This window comes from Eubalaena glacialis, chromosome 18 (genome assembly GCF_028564815.1).
Source record: "Eubalaena glacialis isolate mEubGla1 chromosome 18, mEubGla1.1.hap2.+ XY, whole genome shotgun sequence".
Taxonomy (NCBI): domain Eukaryota; kingdom Metazoa; phylum Chordata; class Mammalia; order Artiodactyla; family Balaenidae; genus Eubalaena; species Eubalaena glacialis.
In genome coordinates this window covers 4,689,799-4,702,405 of record NC_083733.1, presented here as the reverse complement: position 1 = coordinate 4,702,405, position 12,607 = coordinate 4,689,799, and the positions used below count along the sequence as shown (strand labels likewise).

At 46.6% G+C, this 12,607-nt stretch overlaps 1 protein-coding gene across 2 annotated transcripts in view; it reads left to right on the top strand.

Annotated features, from left to right (window-relative positions):
- The window catches only part of ATP2C2 (ATPase secretory pathway Ca2+ transporting 2), an 80,467-nt gene that overhangs the window by 24,904 nt on the left and 42,956 nt on the right, over nucleotides 1-12,607 (top strand). For both annotated transcript variants that reach the window (XM_061174470.1, XM_061174469.1), the window contains exons 2-3: nucleotides 6,671-6,781; nucleotides 7,933-8,049. In XM_061174470.1, the coding sequence (XP_061030453.1) occupies nucleotides 6,671-6,781; nucleotides 7,933-8,049 (228 nt within the window). The remainder of the gene's footprint in view (nucleotides 1-6,670; nucleotides 6,782-7,932; nucleotides 8,050-12,607) is intronic.

Genomic DNA, 12,607 nt, shown 5'->3' with positions numbered 1-12,607 from the left:
TCAGTTTTTCACCATTGAGAATGATGTTTGCTGTGGGTTTGTCATATATGGCCTTTATTATATTGAGGTAGGTTCCCTCTGTGCCCACTTTCTGGAGAGTTTTTATCATAAATGGGTGTTGAATTTTGTCGAAAGCTTTTTCTGCATCTATTGAGATGATCATATGGTTTTTATTCTTCAATTTGTTAATATGGTGTATCACATTGATTGATTTACATATATTGAAGAATCCTTGCATCCCTGGGATAAATCCCACTTGATCGTGGTGTGTGATCCTTTTAATGTGTTGTTAGATTCTCTTTGCTAGTATTTTGTTGAGGATTTTTGCATCTATATTCATCAGTGATATTGGTCTGTAATTTTCTTTTTTTGTAGTATCTTTGTCTGGTTTTGGTATCAGGGTGATGGTGGCCTCATAGAATGAATTTGGGAGTGTTCCTTCCTCTGCAATTTTTTGGAAGAGTTTGAGAAGGACGGGTGTCAGCTCTTCTCTAAATGTTTGATAGAATTCACCTGTGACGCCATCTGGTCCTGGACTTTTGTTTGTTGGAAGATTTTTAATCACAGTTTCAATTTCATGACTTGTGATTGGTCTGTTCATATTTTCTATTTCTTCCTGGTTCAGTCTTGGAAGGTTATACCTTTCTAAGAATTTGTCCATTTCTTCCAGGTTGTCCATTTTATTGGCATACAGTTGCTTGTAGCAGTCTCAGGATGCTTTGTGTTTCTGTGGTGTCTGTTGTAACTTCTCCTTTTTCATTTCTAATTTTATGGATTTGAGTCCTCTCCCTCTTTTTCTTGATGAGTCTGGCTAATGGTTTATCAATTTTGTTTATCTTCTCAAAGAACCGGCTTTTAGTTTCATTGATCTTTGCTATTGTTTTCTTTGTTTCTATTTCATTTATTTCTGCTCTGATCTTTATGATTTCTTTCCTTCTAGTAACTATGGGTTTTCTTTGTTCTTCTTTCTCTAGTTCCTTTAGATGTAAGGTTAGATTGTTTATTTGAGATTTTTCTTGTTTCTTTAGGTAGGCTTGTATAGCTATAAACTTCCCTCTTAGAACTGCTTTTGCTGCATCCCATAGGTTTTGGATCGTCGTGTTTTCATTGTCATTTGTCTCTAGGTATTTTTTATTTCCTCTTTGATTTCCTCAGTGATCTCTTGGTTATTTAGTAACGTATTGTTTAGCCTCCATGTGTTTGCGTTTTTTACATTTTTTTCCCTGTGATTCATTTCTAATAGTCTCATGGTGTTGTGGTCAGAAAAGATGCTTGATATGTTTTTAATTTTCTTAAATTTACTGAGGCTTGATTTGTGACCCAAGATGTGACCTATCCTGGAGAATGTTCCACGCGCACTTGAGAAGAAAGTGTAATCTGCTGTTTTGGGATGGAATGTCCTATAAATATCAATTAAATCTATCTGGTCTATTGTGTCATTTAAAGCTTGTGTTTCATTATTTATTTTCATTTTGGATGATCTGTCCATTGGTGTAAGTGAGGTGTTAAAGTCCCCTACTATTATTGTGTTACTGTCCATTTCCTCTTTTATAGCTGTTAGCAGTTGCCTTATATTTTGAGGTGCTCCTATGTTGGATGCATATATATTTATAATTGTTATATCTTCTTCTTGGATTGATCCCTTGATCATTATGTAGTGTCCTTCCTTGTCTCTTGTAACATTCTTTATTTTAAAGTCTATTTTATCTGATATGAGTATTGCTACTCCAGCTTTCTTTTGATTTCCATTTACATGGAATATCTTTTTCCATCCCCTCACTTTCAGTCTGTATGTGTCCCTAGGTCTGAAATGGGTTTCTTGTAGACAGCATATATATGGGTCTTGTTTTTGTATCCATTCAGCAAGCCTGTGTCTTTTGGTTGGAGCATTTAATTCATTAATGTTTAAGGTAGTTATCGATATGTATGTTCCTATGACCGTTTTCTTAATTGTTTTGGGTTTGTTTTTGTAGGTCCTTTTCTTCTCTTGTGTTTCCCACTTAGAGAAGTTCCTTTAGCATTTGTTGTAGAGCTGGTTTGGTGGTGCTGAATTCTCTTAGCTTTTGCTTGTCTGTAAAGCTTTTGATTTCTCCATCGAATCTGAATGAGATCCTTGCCGGGTAGAGTAATCTTGGTTGTAGGTTCTTCCCTTTCATCACTTTAAGTATATCATGCCACTCCCTTCTGGCTTGTAGAGTTTCTGCTGAGAAATCAGCTGTTAACTTTATGGGAGTTCCCTTGTATGTTATTTGTCCTTTTTCCCTTGCTGCTTTCAATAATTTTTCTTTGTCTTTAATTTTTGTCAATTTGATTACTATGTGTCTTGGTGTGTTTCTCCTTGGGTTTATCCTGTAATGGACTCAGTGCGCTTCATGGACTTAGATGGCTATTTCCTTTCCCATGTTAGGGAAGTTTTCGACTATAATCTCTTCAGATATTTTCTCTGGTCCTTTCTCTCTCTCTTCTCCTTCTGGGACCCCTATAATGCGATTGTTGTTGTGTTTAATGTTGTCCCAGAGGTCTCTTAGGCTGTCTTCATTTCTTTTCATTCTTTTTTCTTTATTCTGTTCCGCAGCAGTGAATTCCACCATTCTGTCTTCCAGGTCACTTATCCGTTCTTCTGCCTCAGGTATTCTGCTATTGATTCCTTCTAGTGTAGTTTTCATTTCAGTTATTGTATTGTTCATCTCTGTTTGTTTGTCCTTTAATTCTTCTAGGTCTTTGTTAAACATTTCTTGCATCTTCTCGATCTTTGCCTCCATTCTTATTCCGAGGTCCTGGATCATCTTCACTATCATTATTCTGAATTCTTTTTCTGCAAGATTGCGTATCTCCACTTCATTTAGTTGTTTTTCTGGGGTTTTATCTTCTTCCTTCATCTGGTACATAGTCCTCTGCCTTTTCATCTTGTCTGTCTTTCTGTGAATGTGGTTTTTTTCCACAGGCTGCAGGATTGTAGTTCTTCTTGCTTCTGCTGTCTGCCCTCTGGTGAATGAGGCTATCTAAGAGGCTTGTGTAAGTTTCCTGATCTCTTTTTTTAAAAAAATTGAAATATAGAGAAATTATTTGAGCCTAGCATCAAATGCAAATCAAAGGAGATTTTTTAAAAAAAGAGTTCACAATTTTCCTGCCTGTAGTTTCAGTGTTGATTAAAAACACACAGATTCGCACTTCCCTGGTGACGCAGTGGTTAAGAATCTGCCTGCCAATGCAGGGGACACGGATTCAAGCCCTGGTCTGGGAAGATCCCACATGCCACAGAGCAACTAAGCCCGTGCACCGCAACTGCTGAGCCTGCGCGCTAGAGCCTGCGAGCCACAACTACTGAGCCCGTGTGCCACAACTACTGAAGCCCATGCTCTGCAACAAGGGAAGCCACCTCAATGAGAAGCCCGTGCACCACAACGAAGGGTAGCCCCCACTCTCTGCAACTAGACAAAGCCCGCACACGGCAAGGAAGACCCAACCCAGCCAAAAATAAAATAAATTAAAAATAAATAAATAAAAGCACACAGATTCAAGAAAATGAATAAAAATTTAAAAATAAAATAAAACCACACAGATTTAAGTATTTATGTATCTTCTAGAGCCACTTGTAGAAGCCTCAGTCTCTGAGAGAACATCAGGGAATATCATCCCCAACAAGACAAAGTCACAGAGAGAAGCTACTCCAGTGCTGGGGTCACCATACCTCCTAAATCCCTCTGGTTCTTTAGGCTGCTGGTCGTTTGTGAAATATTTACTGAATGCACCTGCCACGTGCAAGGCACAATTACAGAGTTGGGTTTTCTTAAATCTTCAGAACTACCTGGGACAGATTATCATCCCTGGTTACAGGGCTGGTCAGTGACAGAGGAGGATTTGAACCCAGGTCTGTGTGATTCCAACCTCCGTGCCCCTTCTGCCGCTCTATGCGTCTTCCTGCTCTTGAGTTGCCTAAACGTGGCTGAGCCACCCAAGTGATGTCACCATCATTGTCATTCCAACCAAGTGTCAGAGGCCTGGTCCCTGAGACAGGTACCAGGCCAGCATTTACTTGGAGTTCATGGTGAGTCTGGACTGTGTCAAGCCCTGTACAGGCACGCACACGCTTGATTCCAAAAAAGCAGGATGAGGTAGCTAGCCATCATCACCCCCATTTTGCAGATGAGGAAATTATGATCAGAGAGGTCAACACTTGCCCGAGGTGACATGCTGGCAAATGGAGCTGGACTGTCTCCTGGGCAGTGCTGACAATGAGGGTAAACTGAGGCTTGTGGCTGAGAGTGCGTATCCAGTCGTCCACACCGTGGCGCTAAGTGCACATGCACTTGGATTGGTGTCCTGGGCTCTGACTGACTAATGCTCGCGGAGCAGCCCCTGGGTACCAGGCACTGGTCCCGCCTTCTGGAGGGGCTGCGTCATGAGCATATGGAGGCATTTGAGTGATAATCACTTGCTGGTCATTATGCAAGTGAAAGTTGTGTAAGTGCTGTCAAGGAGATATCCAGGGTGCCGAGAGGGTAGAGCAGGGTAACTCGTCTGGCCTGGGAAGACATCAGGACAGGGCCACCACCTATTTCTTTCTTTAAAAAATTTTTTTTATTTAATATTTATTTATAATTTATTAAATATTATTTATTATTTTTAAATGTTTATTTATTTGGCTTCACTGGGTCTTGGTTGCGGCACACAGGATCTTCGTTGCCATGTGCGAGATCTTCCTTGCCATGTGTGGGATCTTTTAGTTGCAGTATGCGTGCTCTTAGTTGCAGCACGCGGGATCTAGTTCCCTGACCAGGGATCGAACCCGGGCCCCCTGCATTGGGAGCACGGAGTCTTAACCACTGGACCGCCAGGGAAGTCCCCCAACATCTATTTCTAAAGCAGGCCTTCTCGCCCTCAGCTGTACGGACATTTCTGTTCCAGGTCATTCCTTGTAGGATGCTTGGCAGCACATGTGGCCTCTGCCCACTAGATGCCAGTAGCACCCCTGACCCCCATTATGACAACCAAACATGTCTCCAGACACTGGCAAAGTCCCCTAGGAGGCAAAATTGCCCTTGATTGAGAACCCTGGATTTAAAGTTTGGTTTGGCAGTCGGGAAAATGTGCCATCTTCTGCAGGGGCACCAGAGCAGTCCACTCCTGGGGGACACAGGACTCCTCCAGTGGGCAGTGGATTTTTAGCTAGTATGTTGCTGTCCCACCCAAGACCAGGAGAGCATGGAGGGTAGATGTGAGGTAGGGTCTGCTGCAGCCATATTGGAGACAGTCGGGTACTGTCCTGTAACTGGAGTCTATCCAAATGTTTCCAGCATGGTGTGTGTGTGTGTGTGAGAGAGAGAGAGACAGACAGACAGACAGAAAGAGACAGAGAGACAGAGAGCAGAAGGTAGAGGAGGGGGCTAGATTTATACCTTCAGGGTTGCTTGAGACGCTGCATAAAAAGTGAATTGGGTGTGGTCGGGCCAGACAGAAATGGTCAGCTGGAGAACAGCCAGCCAGGCAGGTCCTGTAACCCCAGGACTGTGTCCATCTGCAATGTGAGCGTGGATTGAGCACTTGATTTGGTACGACCGAACCAGGTCTTGAGAGCAGAAAAAACATCCTCTCTTGGCTGTGATGTGCATTTCTCCGGGAAGTGGATCTTGCACAGTGAAGAAAGTAAGCTTGACTTAAGAAGAGTCTGTCGAATGATCTGTGTAATAATCATTGGTTGCTTCCTGGTCACTGGCACAGTGAGAAGCACCCCCCAGGAAGTGGGTGTGGTTAGCAGTGCATTTCTAAGCAAACAAGGCATTTGGGAGATGGGGGCGGGGGGTGGGGGATGGCAAGAAGTAAAAGAGGAATTTACCGTCTCTGTTCCAGCTGAAGCAAGAGGTTAGCCAATGCCTCTCCCCTTCCTCCTTCCCAGTGCCAGACTACCTGGTGGAAAAGGAAAAGATGATTATCATGTTCTAGGTGTCAGAATACTAGGAATAATTTTGCAAAAATACTCAGCGTTTTCCTAATTATGAGGTCTCCTCTGTGTTACCGTGTCCTCCCACACCCTTCAGGTGTTTCATGTGACTTCTTCCCAGACCTGCTAGACATCCAGACCTTGGCCGGGTTCCCCCCTCTTCTTAGGTTATTGCAGACATCTCCTAGAACAGGCTGTGATATCGCCAGTCACCATCAGGGGGCACTCTCTGTAGTATGGGGCAAACTTAACTGAGAATCCCAGACATTCAAGGTCCAGGGTTCTAAGCCTGTGAATTGTTGCCTTGTTCTGTCAGCTTTGTGAGTTCCGGTGCTTGCATCTGTAATAGCCAACAACTGGAAACAATCCGTCAGCAGTAGAACAGATAAATAAATTGTGCTATAGTCATTTGGTGGAATATTATGCAGCCATGAAAATTAGCGAACCATCACTATACACATCATGCATGAATCTCACTAATAACCTTGAGTCAAAAGCATATATATTGCATGTTACCATTTACACAAAGTTCAACCCCCAGCAAAACAAATCTCCTGGGGGCTGGTAATGTCTGTTTCTTATTTTGGAGGCTGGTCATATGGGTCAGTTTGTGAAAATTCGAGCTGTACAGTTAAGATCTGCACACTTTCTCTTTGTATATTATACTTTAAAAAGACCTATCAGTACAAAACCAATGTGCCTAATAGCAATCCTGCTTTTTTTTCACAGATTGATGGACAAAATGAGTTGAAAGCCATCGAGAAAGAGAAGACGGTGGTCGCTCTGCCACCCAAGGAAGCAAGCAAATGCCACAGAGAGGATCTGGCCGAAGCATTTTATGTAAGAATTGAATTTGTATCTGTGGTAGGGTTTTTAGATTAAGAAGAAAGCAATACAAAGTCCTGAAAGTGGCTTTAGAGTTCTGTGCTATAGTACATTTTTATCATCACTGTTAGAAAATACTATCGCTGTTGAACCGTTCTGATTTCCCACCAGGAATGGCATCCACATTAATGGCAGTGGCCCTTCCTAGCAGCCAGGATCCTCCCAGCTCTCTGTGTACCTGTTGATGGGAGACAGAGGATGTCTCAGGGGACCCACACGGTTCCACAGCAGCACAGCCAGAGTTGAGTCCAGGTGTTTTGACATCAAAGCTCAAACTCTTCACCATCTGCTGTGCACACCCTTCATCTTTTCTAATCCATGGTGTTTCCAGTGACTGAAAACAAATCTCATCAGTTTCTCCAGCGAATTTGAATTCCTGGCCAGTACAAGACAAAACCCAAACCGAAAAACCACTTCCATTCCATGAGGCTCCCCTCTGAGGCTGAAGGACTTTGCTTGCTTTATGTTTTTAATGATCTTTACTTAGAAAACTGAGCAAACATGGGTGTGTGTGTGTGTGTGTGTGTGTGTGTGTGTCCGTCCTCACCACATTTTGCTTATCCATTCATGCATCGGTGGACACTGGGTTGCTTCCACCTCTGGCTATTGTATGTTATGCTGCTATGAACATGGGTGGACAGATATCTCTTTGAGATGGGCTTCCAGTTCTCTTGGTACATACACCCAGAAGTGGAATTTCTGGGTTATATGGTGGTTCTATTTTTAATTTTTTGAGGTACTTCCATAACGTTTCCTATGGCAGCTGCACCATTTTACATTCCCAGGCCCACCCACTTTTCTAAAGATGAAGCGTAAGTGTTCCTGCATCTCCAGGTGTCCATACTACAATTGCACTCCTTGAGATGGAGGCCCAAGGCTGTCTTTTCTGCAGTATCTGGAGGGCAGAGTGCGGTCTAACTGAAAGAGAATTGGACTGTGGGTTTCCTCCTCTCTCTGCCCCTCTTTGCTCGGTGTCTTTGAACCGGTGCCCTCTCCTCTGTGGACAGCCCATTTTCCTTGATCATCATGGAAGCGGCTGGCTTCCAGAGCGGGAATCTTGTGACTTGGGCTCCTTAATCCTTACTTGCCCATCCTTCTCCCTCCAGGTGGATTTACAGAACGGGCTGTCAGAGTTCTCGGTGACACAGCGCAGGCTGGTCCATGGCTGGAATGAGTTTGTCGCTGATCACACAGAACCCGTGTGGAAGAAATATCTCGATCAGGTAGGACTGTAGGTGTCATTCCGTGAATGAACTAGTGTAAGCCTGGGGGGTAGGGGTGGGGGACAGCCATTCATTGTTTAAGTATGGATTGAGGGTGTCCGTGGATAAGTCCCAGGGTGTGGAGCAACTGTACTACAAAGTTAAACCAGGCTCTCCCCATTCAGGCTGCTCTTAGCCGGCAGGAGGGATCACTAACTACCCCAGCAGCCATGGCCATGAATAGTAGTTGTTTCATTCATGGAGGGTTTACCATGTGCCAGGTGCATGCTAACTGAGCAAGTAAGTAAGCATCAACTTACTTAATCTTCCTCCTAATCCCCACTTCGAGATGAGGAGGGTGAAGTACAGAGAAGTTGAAATATTTCCCAAGGCTGTGTAGGGTTGCCAGATTTAGCCAGTAAAGTTACAGGATGCCCTGTTACATTTGAATTTCACATACATGAAAAAACTGTTCTTTTTTTATCTATGTCCCAAATGTTGCATGGGACCTACTTATACTTAAAAAAAAAAAGTTCCTTGTTTATCTGAAATTCACATTTAACTGGGTGACCTGTAGTTTATCTGGCAACCAGGGCCCAGAGTCACGCAGTAGTTAGTGGCACTGCTGGGAAGTGAAGCCAGGCATCTGGTTCCAGAGCCCCGGCCCTCTTAGCCTCTGCCATTGGGGCTGAATGCATGGTGCATGAGTCAGATGCCTGGAAGCCATTGGGAAGGGGGGAAAAAAATGGAAATAGACACGGCTGCAAGTTCCCGTCTAGAAATCAACCCCCCACCCCCCAGTACCAGCTCTGAAAGCTCCAGTTAACAGGCAGAACTTCCCATGAAGCCATGGGAACCTGAAGCCATGCGGATTGCCTCAGTTTCCCCTCTGGCCTTTTGCACCCTCTCCCAGCCCTGACACCTCCCTCTTAGCCTAACTCAGGGCTGCCCGGCTTCAGCTGCCTTCCCCTGGCTCACATTTAGGGCTTTCTCGATTGGTCAGTTCAGGGACCAATCACAGCCCTCCTTGCAGCATCTTCACCCTCCATTCTCCTCCAGTCCCCACCCTGCTCATTGGTCGGTTCTCAGTGCCCTAGGGAGGTCATTCATTGACGCATTTTGGCACCAAAATAGGCTTCTAGGTATGCAGGTGGCTCTGGCCAACCCAGAAACTTCCTGGAATCCCAGTGTTGGGAAGAGGCAGCAGAGGCTCCTGGAAGGTGAAGTTCAGGGAAGGAGGCAGACACACAGGCTGTGAGGGACCTTCTCCCTTCTGGAGTGGGGCCTTGGTCAGTTCTGCCCTGGCTGCCCCTTCCACTAGGACCTGCTCACCTGGCCTCTACCTCACACCAAGGGCTCTCCTCCAGCCTCCAGCCAGGACCTTTCCAGGAATGAAATCTCTTCAGTTTCTAAGAGCAGGAAACGTGCTTATTCTTAACCTCATCAGTTCAGGAATCCATCTCAGGGAATCCTTGCGGGATTGGAAGGCAGCTCCCGATGGCCATGTTTTCCCGCCCTTGATGGGCACAGGAAGTCTATGTGCTCTCACTTATTCATTCTTTATGTTCGTTGAGCATCTGCGACATGCCAGATGCTGTGATTCTCCTATCCGTCACCTGCAGTGACAGGGAGCTCACCACTTCACGAGGCAGCCCTGCTTCTCTGTCTCAGGAGACTCACCATTAGGAATTCTACCTCAGCATGACCCAAGATCCCTGCCCTGGAGTCATGAAGCAAAGGCAGATTAGAGTCAGCCGGGTTCAGATCCCACTTCAGCCTTGTGACTATCGATCCTCCTTGAGCCTCAATTGTCCCCATCTAGAAAATAGGACTAATAAGTACCTCCTGTTCTGAGTTTTACAAAAGAAGAAGCTTAACCCGTATTAAGTGCCTAATAAAGCTTGCCCCAGTCCCAGTGTCTGCCAGTTAGCCCTGGTTTGACTTGAGTGTAGCTGTTAAGAGCACAGGTTTTGGAGTTGCCTGATGTAATTAAATCCTTGGCAATTCAGTTTCTTTCAGAGCCTCAGGTTGGTCATTTATCAAGCAGGACTACTTAACAGTACCTGTGTCGTGGGGTTGGGAGGAGCCTAGGAAATGATGCAGGTAAAGCGCTGAGCACAGGGCATGGCATGGAGGAGGTGCTCAGAAAATGCTGGCTGTTTCGGTTGTTACTGTTTATTGTAATCAACGTCTCCGGTGTGCCACCATTTCACCGCACAGTAAGGTTTCAACAGACCGCTTTCTGCCTGTCCCCCTTTACTTGTGGGCTTAGAAGGGGCACCATGAGCCAGAAGAGTCTGATTATCTGTGGCCAGGGCAGCACTAGTGGCACGTGGTGGGATCTTCCCATTGGATCTGACACTTGCGTGCTGTGTCTCACGGTGACTCACTTGTTTTGGGTGGGAGGGGGCAGGTGCTAGGGATGGTCTCCAGGAGGGGAGGGAGGGAGGGAGGGAGGCTGGTGGTATCAGTGTCGGCCTGGAGGGTTGCTCAGGTCCAGCCTCAGGGGGAGGGGGTGAGATTATGGGCTTGGAATTGGAATTCAGGGTGAGGCCAGCACCTGGTCCCAGCTCTCAGAGTGTCCCGGCCAGGACTGTGGACCCCTGAGCTAGCCCTGAGCTCATGGCTGGAGGGGTCCCTTGTGCAGAAACAGGCCCCCTGCTCTCTGAGTCTCCACTGGGTACAGCCTGCAGGGAGGGAGGGAGCTGCCAGCCAGGGCCGGGAGAGGTGAGGGCAGGGATCCAGGCAGCGTCACAGAAGTGACCTGGCCAGGAAGCCACGCAGCTGGGGCAGGACAGACCCACTGCTGATCCCCACTCGGCTGGGTGACCGGAAGCAGGAGTTCCAACCCCACCAAGCCTCCGATTCCCCCAACTAACAACGCGCGTTGGCTGTTCATTCATTCATTCTAGATAAACACCTTTTGTGCTCCTGGCCTGCTCGAGGCACTGTGCATAGAGCAGTGGCCCAAGTTTCTGGTTTCAGGGAAACAGACACTCCGTGAGTGATACAGCACCCAGTGGCGTGGCCTGAGGAGAGGAGTCAAGACAGGAGTGAGGAGGTGCTGGCGGGGACCTGGGTGGTCAGCAGAGGCGTCTGACTGGTGCCTGGAGGGGGTGATGTCTGAGCAGAGACCCAGTGAAGTGAGGAGAGGCGCCGTGGGAGGGTCTGGATGAAGGATGCTGCAGGAGGGGATGTGCAAAGGCCCTGCGGAGAGGCCTGGTGCATGTGGGGTAACCCGGCCTCAGAAGGTGGCCTGGAGAATGCAGGCGCCTGACGGGTGTTCAGGGCGTGTTTGTGCCCCCTCCCCCCTCACTTCTGTCCAACCGGGTGGGAAGTCTGTGATGGGCTCGCGGCTGAAAGGAGGTCTTATTCTTAACTCCACTGAACTGAGGGGTTCTCCTTCCCTGTGCAAGGTTGAATAGCGTCCCCTCAAAATTCACATCCACCTGGAACCTCAGACTATGGCCTTATTTGGAAATAAGGTCTTTGCAGATGTGATTAGTGAGGATGAGGTCATACTGGGTTAGGGTGGGCCCGTATCCAGTGACTGGTGTCCTTAGAAGAGACTCAGACACACACAGAGGGGAGAAGGCCCTATGACAGCAGAGGTGGAGTGATGTGTCTACAAGCCAAGCAGTGCCGGTAATACCAGGAGCTGGAAGAGTCAGGAAAGGGTCCTCCCCTAGGAGGCCCTCGGGCCTCCAGAGAGAGCACGGCCCTGCCGACACCTTGATTCTGGACTTCCGGCCTCCAGCACTGTGAGAGAATAAGTCTCTTGATTTAAGCCCCCCAAGTTGTCATTTATCACCGCATCCCCAGGACACTAATATACTCTTAGCTGGGCTGCCCTTTTATCTGGCCCTTCATCCTCCCTGGACTTCCACGGATAGGGCGTGTCCCTCTCCAGGGTGGTGGTGTTTGGCCATGGCTGTGAGCTCTGCTGGGCAGCTCTGAGCCCAGCCCAAGGACTCTCGGCAGCCACTTCCCTCCGCAAACTGCCCCCAATCCCCTTCCCCCCATCTCCAGTGCTTCCAGGTGCTCTCAGGACCAAAACTGGAACTCCTCTGACCAAAACCTTTTATTAGGGAATATTTCAAAAATATCCATTAGGAGGGAGAATAAGATAATAAACCCCATATATCCACCATCTAGCTTTACTAATTATCAACCCGTTTTGCCCCATTTTTTATCCCCCTTTTTTCGCTGCAGCATTTTAAAGCAAATTCTAGATACTGAATCATTTTACCATCTATACTTTGGAGTGTATCTCTGCCCTGGAGGACATTGTTCTTTCTCTCTCTCTCTCTTTTATTTTTTATTTATTTATTTATCTTTGGCTGCCCTGCACGGCACGCAGGATCCTAGCTCCCCGACCAGGGATCGAACCCATGCCCCCTGCAGTGGAAGCTCGGAGCCCCAACCACTGGACCGCCAGGGAAGACTGTCTTTTTTTTTTGTTTTTTTTAACCATAACAACAATACTATTATCCCACTAAGACCATGAGCACTTCATTCACATCGTCCAGTGCCTGGTCCAGAGCTGGTTTTCCCCACATGCCTCAAAGGCACCTCTTCA